At 54.9% G+C, this 10,312-nt stretch overlaps 1 protein-coding gene across 2 annotated transcripts; it reads left to right on the top strand.

The window, feature by feature from the left end:
• The first annotated feature begins 5,752 nt into the window (after positions 1-5,752).
• Positions 5,753-8,798, top strand: CUNH11orf53 (chromosome unknown C11orf53 homolog). Of its 2 annotated transcripts, XM_019546927.1 has the most exons (4): positions 5,753-5,964; positions 6,336-6,378; positions 7,204-7,493; positions 7,753-8,798. In XM_019546927.1, the coding sequence occupies exons 2-4, from the start codon at positions 6,372-6,374 to the stop codon at positions 8,149-8,151; spliced, it is 696 nt and encodes a 231-aa protein (XP_019402472.1). In that variant the 5' UTR covers positions 5,753-5,964; positions 6,336-6,371; the 3' UTR covers positions 8,152-8,798. The 2 variants fall into 2 exon arrangements, with proteins under 2 accessions (XP_019402472.1, XP_019402471.1); XM_019546926.1 differs by lacking the exon at positions 5,753-5,964 and having other exon boundaries at positions 6,088-6,378.
• Positions 8,799-10,312: the final 1,514 nt, after the last annotated feature.

The raw sequence follows: 10,312 nt of genomic DNA on the forward strand, positions 1-10,312 counted from the left end.
TCTTTCTCCATAAGTCACACCATCCAGCCACTCAGTAAATGATGCTGATCTTCTCTAAACTGCTGGAAGGACACTGAAAACTCAGAGGCAATGTCATCTTCAGACTAGGACCTATTCCAGATATAGTCATATCAGATCTAAGAGCCTTGTCTGCCAAAGGCTCCCTGCTCATAGCTGCTATTTGTTAGTACTGTGAAGGATTAAGTCACGCTCATCAAACTGCATCATTTCTGTGCTCAGGGTGAGAGGAACTACGACAGATGTATGTGGGGTGATCGAGTCACCAAGCCTGCCATCCTTGCAGGAGATGGGGACAGCAGTTAGTTGAGTTAGGAGCAAAATAAAGAACATTTTCAGGCATTGGGAGCTTATTTCCTTTTCAGGCCATTTGTTTCAGGTTTTCACTGGTTGCAAAGCACACAGATCAGAAAGGATTTTTTGCTCTGGATTTTTTCATTACACACATGAAGTTTACGGTACCTAACCACCCAAACCAAACTGGGCGGCAAGCCCTGACTTGGGGAGGAGTATATGCCTAGGGACACATGCACTATTGTGTGCACCTGACATCTAAGAGGCCCATCACTGCTGGAGACACCTGGCTGCCATGTACATGGCATGAGGTTCACACATTTTTGCACACACCTCAAGGCAGCAGGAGCGTGAGCTGGGACTGGAATGCTTTATCCACCATTTACTCTTGGCTATAATGACAGCTGCTTTGCTGCTCAGCGTTCAGATATCCTTGGGCTGGGTGCAAAAGGCAGCAGTAAGGTAGAAAGGGCAATGTTGTAAAGTGTTCCCTCCTTCCTTATTTACTCTGCTTGTTTTGCATGCAGCAGCATAGCAGATTTTTGTGCATATGCTACTACAAAACTAGCTCTGCAGTTGCCTCTTCCAATAAAAGAGAAATTATGGCATGGGACAGACATCTTTATTGGCTGGGGCAATGCTCCGACTAATTCGGAAACGTGCGGCTGTGGGCACTGCTAAGTTCATTAAATAAATAGATAATATATCCCAGCGAACAGCAGGTGAGTGACTACCTGACTATATAACTATGATGCAGTGTAATTAAGCTGCACCCTTTGTTTGAAATGGATCTTTGCTCCAAAAATGGAAAAAACATTCTTTAGCCAACGGAAGTGTCTGGAACAGCTGTGCGCTCCTGGGCTGGGTTGATAACTGTCAGGAAAATCAGCTCCTGGTCTGCTGAGTGAGATAGCCTCTTGCACGGGGGCCTTTCTTCTGCAGATAGAAAGGGAATTTGCATTGTGATGATATACATGAGATTTGCATTTCTGATTTCCCATGAATTGCTAGATGTGGGTATCACTCATCATCCCCATGGGTGCCCACCTCCCATCTCCTCTGATTCATCAGGGCACCTGGGAAGGAATAGCAGTAGTGAACAAAAGAAAGATAACCACAGCTGGCAAACGGTGCTACTTATCAGCACGTTCCCAAGCACGTAACAGAAAGGCCAGGATCCAGGATCACAGGCTCTCTTTCATAGATGGGGAAACTGAGGCACAGAGAGCCAGACTGTCTTGCCCAGGAGCTGAGCCCAGAATACAGCCCTGGTCATCAATCTGCTGGACCTCTGTCTCCAATGGCAAACCAGGGTAGATCCAAAGGACTGCGCAGGAGCGACGCTGGAAGGGGAGATTCCCCCTGACTGCAAGACTCAGCTGAGTTTGTTTTTTCATTGAAAAATAAGGGGTTTTACGAAAAGAGACTGAAGCAGAAATGTCTCACCCTGATAAGAAAAAAACAATGCAGCAATTTGACTTATTTTCCCCCGTTTTCAGTTTGACATTTTTAAAGTGGAAAAGTAATAATAATTTTTTTTTAAATCCTCAGAAATGTAGGGGAAACTGAATTTCCTATAGGAAAAGCCTCTCCTTTGGGGCTGCTGAAGAGCTTGGAGAGTCATTCAGCTCTCTCGGGATTTTTGTGAGCCAGCTGCACAGCTAGCAGCTCAGTAAGGGCATCCCTGTTGCTACACCTGACTCAGGACCCCATGCTGCCATCAGACCCGGGTGCTTGGAGGGCCTGAAGTCAAGGCAGAAGCAGGAGGCAGGTTGTGAAAATCCACCCATGGCAGTGCAGTCCCCACTGCTCACTGCCTGCTCTCTCCCACCAGGCGAACAAGCCACAGGGCTGAGCCGTGACACCAAGCAGACAGAGCCCCGTGGCTCCGTGCACTTTTCTTGAGTGACTCCTTGCCTAGCAATGCAAGGCATTTGAGAACGGGGCCCAGACGGAGCTCACTAATCGCTTTATAAACCGCAGGCCTGGGTGGTGTTAAGCGGGTTGGCTGCCCCCCACCAACTCCTGCCGGGTGGAAGATACGGTTATCAAAACCCTGCAGGGCTGCGAAGAAGTGAGGCAGAGGGGAACTGAACTAATGAGCTTAAAATAATCCAAGCCACTCGCCACCAGAAAAGGAAAGGAATAAAATGCTAAGAGACACAGACCCCGGCAAACTCATCAGTCGCTGTCTCTTCTGATTAATTGCCAGGACCAGGTGCTGCAAGCACTGCTGACAGAGTTAAGCCCCAAGGTTGGGACGAGCCACTGCGGGTCTCGGTCCCGAGGGGCAGGCTGGGATGTGGGGAAACGCAGCTACGGCAGGAGCCCAGGACACCGATAGTCCACGTGCACTAAGCTGCCTCCCCAACAGATCGCCTCGTTCCCCGCTGCGGGGCCCAGGTGGGACCAGCAGGCGCTGCCTAGCGTGAGCCCCTCTGCACAGAGGGCAGAGCTGTGCTTTAAGCCCGAGGATACAGTAACCCCAGCACTGGGCAGCAGCTGGTCTCAAACCTAGGACCTTTGAATCGGGCTAGACAAGCAAGTCCCCTGGCTCGGGCTTTCCTTGCCCCAGAGCTGGCCTTCCTAGCAGACCTGGACAACGCTGCCGAATCAAAGCGAGGAGCTCGGTGAAGCTGGGTGCTCCCCCTGCCGAAGGGCACGAATTGCAAAAGCGCCTCCTGTCCAGCAGATGCACATACCGTCCTGTGTCAGGCACCCGTTGGACCGGTGGAGACTCGCCGCAGCTGGCCCCAGACATCTCGGGGTCAGGATGTGCTGCTAGATCGGCAGCAGCACGGTACAGCGGATGCCTGGCTCAGGGGAAGGGGCTGTTATCAGATGCGACTGCTGGGGAGCTGCTCTAGGCTTCCTGCGGGCAGTGGCCTGGAGGAAGGAGGAGGGAGGGAAGCAATGCGGATTCCCCAAACTGGAGCTCCCCATGCCCCTTGCGGCACTCACCCCTACCCGTCTAGCAGCCTTGTTCCCAAAGTGACAGACAGGGACTCCCCACCTCCCGCGGCGGTGACTCCCTGAACCAGGCGCTGGCCTCTCCATTTCACTTGCCAGATGAGCCCGAGCTCTCAGATGCTTCCTTACCCCCACAATTAATCCTTCTACTAATGAAGGCTCCCAGGAAATCCTCCGGGATTCATTAGGAAGGCACGAGGACTGCCCAAATCAAGCCAGAGCTCCATCTATTGCTCCAGTCTTAAAACAGCTGCTTCAGAGGAAGGCACCAGGAGCCTTGCACCCCGGGAGGATACAGCACTCCCAGGAGAAGGCTCCACTTGGCAGCTAGAAGTTGGCTTCTGCCCCAAAGCAGGAGGGGAGGGGGGCTCACATATAAGATTTGCATGGTCAAGCCCCAAGCATAGCACAGTGCGTGCTGCCCTCTACAAGGCCCATCAGGATTTGCTAGCCAACATTTCCACAAGCAGCCAGTGGCTGCAGTGGTCACCCTGCACCACCTGACTTTCAGAGCACAGGCTGGCTATCAGGCCCCAAAAGCCAAGATAGAAAAAAAACCCATTTCTCTCTTTTTTCAAATTTTTGCCATTGGTTTTATTTCAAGTCACCTTAGACAACGTCTAAACCTTAGAAGAGAAATGTCCCCGGATGCCTGGCTGGGAACAGTCGGATAAAACAGCTCGCTCCTACCTTTTCTTTTCATCCAGCTTATTCTCCAAGCCTGCCCTGAGCTAGCTGGGCAGCGCCTAGCTGCCGCCGCACAAAACTGCCATGCCAGGGCGACAGGGGTCCCAGAAACCTCTCGCTGCTTTCACAGCCGAGGTGACCTATTCGCTCAAACAAGCTCATTTTCATGGAGGAACGTTCGGGCAGCTGCGAACCTCCCGTGTGAGCAGAAGGAAGTCCCAGTGCTGGCAAATTTAATTCAAATCCAAGCCTCTAAATTTGGTTGTCTGGCAAGGCCGGAACCTCCTGCGTAAACTATGCAAACGGGAAACTCCACACCGCCTCCCAAAGGGGAAAGCAATAGGGGAGTGAGCATCCAACATTGCTGGGGCTTTTATTAACCTTCAGAAGGGTTTTGCAGCCCAGAGCAAGACACATTTACCTAGATGCTTGCAGCACAGTGCATCTGAGCCTTTTTTTTTTTTGCCCAAGGAAAGCTCCCTATTCCATGATGCTTGTGTAGAGGTAGGAGCAGCACTGGCACAATGCTGGGGATAGTCTGAAGCAGATAAATCAGGGACCAAACTGTTACTTGGGAATCCCTCTGCCTCGCTGGCATATTTGTGACACTGCCCCCGCAGCCTGGAACAACAGGAGCTCGACACAGCTATGTTTCAGAGCTGCCGCTTGTTCATTTGGTCTGTGCAGAGGGTCTGAGCAGGAGGCTCGGTGCCAAGCAAGATCAGCATCTCAGTGTAGACGGTGCAGCATGGGCAGCATACAGAGCAACACAAATGCCACCTTAAGCCATTCCCACTACAACCCGGCTCTCCTGGACGGAGGTTCTTTACAGGCATAGCGAGGACAGCAGAAATGCCTCTGAGCAAGGGATATCTGCAGCTAAATCAATTCTAGGAATTCAAACTGTGGTTCCAAAGAGGCGAGAGCTCCTGGAGGCAACGTGATTCATAGCACGGCCAAACCCAGTGCACGCAGGAGGGGTGCCGCTCTCGCTGAGCTAAGAAAACCAGCAGCCTCTGTTTTGCTCGATAGGGTCGCTGAGAATTCGTTGTGGGCAGCACAAGCAACACGCTTGATTCTTGCTAGAAACTTCGATAATTGTTACACCGAAGGTGCTGTCTACATCCCTATCATCCTCTGAACATGGAAACCATTCCTTCAAATGGCAATCCCCTTCATGGATCAGGTTCCTTTCCACCTACGAGCATCCTCCCTCCCTCCTTGCCTTGCCAGGGGAACTGGAGCAGCAAAGGAAAGCAGATTTCCATGTCTGCCGTACTGAAAGAGGGGAGCAGTCAGGTCTGCGGTCACTGCATAGTTATACACAGCTAATAAAGTGTTGCCTTATTTGATGGTTACCTCTAATTCCTACACACCAAGGCTCCAGGCCTGTCATTAGATCCCGGTGGTGCAGTCCTGGCATTCATATGGAGCCTCCCCGGCTTCACCAGGACGTCACTGATGTCACGAGTTCACCTGTGTGAATCCAGGTACAGAATGAGGGCTGCAGCATCAGGGGCTTTTCACGCTCCCTGTTCTTGATTCATCTGGTGCTCTCTCTTCCCTTTATGTCCTTTGATGAATCCTGGTGTTTCTGGATTCTGCCTGAGCTGAAACAGTTAAGCCCTGAAAAGACAGGAGGCTTGTGTTACTAACAGCCCAGGTGGGAAATAATTAAGGGATGGCCAGGATAACGAGCTCTGCTGCTGAAGCTTTTCCTTGCACACAGGACAAACCTGATTGCACACTAATTGCATCGATCATCACTGGGATTGGAGCTCAGGTTCTTTAGCACCAATGCACAGACTGCACCGCTAGGGAACAGGGCACCACCGTCAGCCGGTAGTTGCATGCACTGGTTATGCTCTGGCTGATCAGCCCTTTGCCGCCAGGTGAGCCGCACAGGGCTTGACTCTTGGCTCTGCCTTGCACTGCTCCACACATAATCAGTTAGGTCTGCACAAAAGGGCAGCGATGTGCTGCTGAATTTGAGCGGTAAGGAGTCATGCCTGCTTTGTGCCAGTGTGAATGCCTGCGCAGGGCCAGAGACGTCTGGGCAGTGAATCAGCTGGGCCTGATTCTCACCTGCATTAGGGCCATGTTACACCCTTCGGGCTCAGGAGACCCAAGCTGTGCTGTCTTGCTTTTCTGACTTATCAGCACAATCCGAGAACTCTGAAATCTCTCCTTGGCCTCCGTCTGCTGCTACTTTATCTGTCTGAGGCTTGAAGGCTTGTACCTAATTGCTGCTTAGTCATAGCCTGGGATTCCAAAAGCACATGGAAATGATGCAAAACATGCTCCCGAATGGTGCACATGCTCTGCACCATGGAGCAAAACCTTGCCAACGTGTCTTTGTTTTTCAGGGCAGCGCCAGTAGCCCCCAGTCCTCATTTGTCCAAATGTCAGGTGAGTCTCTCTACTCAACGGTGCATTATTTCAGGGTGACAATCCAGTCCCATCTGTCCTACAAAAGGATGTTAAGATAATACCATGCAGGGCTGTGATGGAGACATTCACCGCTGAAGGGGAGCCACTGCAGGGTTAACCCAGAAAGGCAGCCTGACGTTGTTGAAACCCTTAAATAAAGTCCCAAAGGGAGGGCAGAGACAGCAGAGACAGGTCTTGGGGCAAAGATGGTATCGGACCTAGGCACATTCGGGTCGGGTCTGGCTCTCGGTCTCTCTGGCTGGCAGTTCCCCAGCAGTCAAACTGGCCTAACAATGCTCCATGGCCTGTCTTCTCCACCTAGGCTCCAGGGTCTTTGTTTCTTAGGTTTCTATGGAGGGGTCTTTAAAACCATTAACCCCCCATGCCCAAAAGGGGCACGAAAGCAGAGCGATCCCCAGTTTAGCAGTTTGCCTTACTGAACAGGCATGTGCTATTGTAGTACACCCATAGCGGGTGTGCTAGAGGGTACCCATTACCTAAAGAAGGCATCCCTGAGTCTTAAGGGGAGAAGAGGGAGGCAAGGTTTCTCATCTTTAGTGAGCTGTGGTGTTACTTGACCTGAGGCAGGAAAGAGGAGGTTATGCTGGGCGTTGGGAGCAATGCCAGCGTTGAAGATCACGGGCTGAGGGCACTGGTTTAGGACAGGATCCTCCTGCTCTGGGCAGCGGCTGCCTGCTTTGTCTGATGGAGAAGTGGGGGAGAGAGAGGGCTGCGTGCATCAGCTCTGGGGCACTGTGCCTCGCGTTTAAACTGTGACCCCCACCCCGCTCCCCCGACCTGCAGGTTCCCCCACGCTGTCTGGCTACTACGGGATGAGGAGACCATTTGCCTCCGAGCTGGACTTCCACAGCACAAAGCAGCTCCCCAGTGAGGTCTACGCGTCCCCGCTGGCAGCGAAGCCCTTCCCGGGAGACTCCTCTGCCGTCCAGGGGTACCCGCCATTGCTGGACCCCTACTTCGGCGACCAGTACGGGGACTATCGCGCCCCGCCTGGCACCAGCTCCCTCTTTGGCACCTCCTCGCTGGCCCCACTCCTGCCGCCCTTCCCCAGCGACCAGGCACATTTCTTCATAGTGAGTGTTTGCGCTGCTCCTGCTGAGAGCGGGTGGGCCCCGGGCTTCCTCCGGGGGAGGATGTGCCACGTTGGGCAGTGTCTGGTATCGGCCAAAGGCTGGAGACAAGGCTGGATATTAGTGAGACCCGTCCAGCTCCATGGGGGGGGGTCCAGCACCGGGATGGCTTCCTGGGCTGGCGCAAGCGGGGAGGGTCCTGCCCAGAGGATTGCGCGTGGGCGCTGAGCCAGCCGTGACTCTCTCCCCACTTTTCTCACAGAGAGACTCCTGGGAGCAGGCCATGCCCGACAGCCTCAACCCCCCCGACGTCGCCTGCTCTGACTCCCTGCAAACGCTGTCGACCGCAGCCAGCTGCCTCCCCCATGAGAGCAGCGGCACCTCCCAATACCGGGGCTCGAGCTGGAGCTCCTCACTCCCTGGAGCCCAGTCCTACTCTCTGCACGCTCTGGAGGATGTCCACTATGCATCCGGGTACCCCGGCACCTCGCCCTACTCCTTCCCATCCTTCATGACTGTAGCCAATGATCTGACTCCCAAGATGATCCATCTCTCGTCAGACGAGCCCAGCGAGACCACCTCCCTTCACGACAGCTCCTCGTGGGGCAAAGAAGACGGGAGTCCGGTCTGGGGAACGTATGAATGCAGGCGAACCTACTGAAGGAAAGCACTGGCATGAAAGACGACTCAAACTGTTGAACTGCTTGTAGGATCCTACCTGTAGTCGGTCATTCAGCGCCGAGGATAAGGAACTTCCTTAACAGGCCTGGAGGCGAGAGTGCTAGGAGGGCTTTCAGATGAAGGACAAGGCCCGTTTGTGAAGCAGCGTCTTGCTTTCTGCTCTGTTTAACTATGCCAGTGTCGGGGTCTTGGGTAGCTGATAAACGGGGTCCGCGATCCACTACCCACTTGAAGTCAATGGCGTTAGTGAGCTCAGGCTTAGGCCCAATTTGGGAAAGGGGAAACCTTAAAGATCTGCGTGGTCATGGCGTTCGCCGAAGAAACGGGGCCCGAGTGCAGCTCTGTAGTGCTGGTGATGCTGCGTCTGCTAGACAGCTTCTGCAGGGACTCGGCAAAGAGGGCAGGGAGCCTTTCCAGGGCGCTTCTGTCTTGCGTAGTGCTCTCTGAGCAGACAGAGCCACGACCTCCAAACCCCGCTGCCCTGGCCCGGGGGATTGCTCTGGGGTGGGGGTCACAAGGAGCTTTGTTCAGACATACTAGGCCATGACAAATAAACCGGTACAACCCAAATCCAAGTGCAGAACACCGTTTAAGGGAGAGCTTGAGGCCTCGTGGAGGGCAGCCCAGCTTCTGGACCCAGGGGCTTGCTCTCTGTTGTTGTCTACTGACAGTGCGAACTGACTTCTGAGAGGCCCAGCTACCCACTGCCGCAGGCAGACGCGTAACAAGAGACAAGTCCCACTTCCAGCAGCTGGCCGGGGGGGCTCCATCCCACACAGGCTGACCCCAAGGCGCTTCCACCGGGCTCTGCCCGTCTGCACAGACCAGGGCCCACCTTTCTACCCAGGCCAGAGGCAAGAGCACGCGGCAGGGAAACGGTCCCGCTCTGCGATGCACAGCCTCTGGCCAAAGCCTCTGGCTCTTTCCAAGCCCGTCCCCTTCGGGCTGCTACCGCCTGCCAGTGAGATGGGCACCAGGGCTCCCGCGTGGACGCTAGAGGGTGCTGCTCCCACATGCAAGAGCCACGCGTGTCCCTGTGCGCAAGGGCGAGCCCCGGGCTGGGCAGCAGCTGCTTCTAGCTGCACCCAGGCATCGTGCGGGTTCCTCAAGCAGCTGCTGCCCCGGGAGCCACGCAGCCACAGGGAGTGATAAGGAGGACAAGGGCCCAGACACCAGCTGCTTTGCTCCCAGGTGCACTGTTGGCTTTCCAAAAAGCACTCACCAGGCCAAAGGGCGGGCACAGTCCAGCAGACCTGCACCCCCGCCTGAGGCATGGGGTCATCCGTGCCCCCTTCCTGATCACCCTGGGGGCAGTGCTGCTCTCCTCCACACCAGCCAGCAAGGGACACCCTCCTGGATCTCCCGTGCACCCTGAGCCCCCCAGCCTGGCACCCCCGCTCCCGTGCAAGGGAGTCGCTTGCTACAAGGCTCAGCAACCCGCCCCGGTTTCATCTGGGCGGCTGCAGCCTTTGGTTCGCAGGGCACCCCCCAGCAGCTCAGACATCTCCGTCAGGCCCAGAGACGCCCAGGCAGTGCCCAGCACCCTGAGATGTCCCGTGGGCAGTGCCCTCCCCGGCAGCCGGCACCAGCAGCCGCAGCTCCGGCTCCCTCCTGTCAGTCTGCCCACGCAGCCCTGAAGGAGTATTTTAACCGTGGAGGTGCCTGCTGCCGTGGCTACAGAGGCACTTAGCCCGCAGCCCCTGCTCCCCAGCCAGCATCTCTGCCCGGTTCTGCAATACCTTGGGTTTTAAATGGGGTCTGCACGGTGGCTGCGACATGCTGATAACAGAGCCTGGGAGCTGGCACAGCCTCTACCGCCGCAGGCTCCCCGAAAACCCAGCAGCCCTGCAAAACCCTCCCCACGGCCCATTGCCAAAGGATCCCCTGCCCTGGCACCTATCCCGCCTTGCAGAACACCACACAACGCAAATCAGCGCCTCTCAGGCTTGGCCCTTTTGCTTTATGCCCTTAATGCACCCGTTTCCTCAGTGCCCCAGCTGGTGGGGGTCCTTACGGGGTATCCTTACAGGGTGCACTAGTTGATGGGGCAGTCCTTACAGGGTGTCCTTACAGGGTGCACCAGCTGATGGGTGTCATTCCTGGGGTCCTTATGGGGTGGACCAGCTGATGGGGTGTCATTA

The sequence above is a fragment of the Crocodylus porosus genome, unplaced genomic scaffold, assembly GCF_001723895.1.
Source record: "Crocodylus porosus isolate Cpor-Errol unplaced genomic scaffold, CroPor_comp1, whole genome shotgun sequence".
NCBI lineage: Eukaryota > Metazoa > Chordata > Crocodylia > Crocodylidae > Crocodylus > Crocodylus porosus.

What these genes read in the sequence shown, in the direction of transcription:
- CUNH11orf53 (XM_019546926.1), top strand. Translation starts at nt 6,249, where the DNA reads ATGGAAATGATGCAAAACATGCTCCCGAATGGTGCACATGCTCTGCAC. An exon ending in CTCATTTGTCCAAATGTCAG is followed by an intron (nt 6,379 to 7,203) that starts GTGAGTCTCTCT and finishes CCCGACCTGCAG; the next exon opens with GTTCCCCCACGCTGTCTGGC. An exon ending in ACCAGGCACATTTCTTCATA is followed by an intron (nt 7,494 to 7,752) that starts GTGAGTGTTTGC and finishes CTTTTCTCACAG; the next exon opens with AGAGACTCCTGGGAGCAGGC.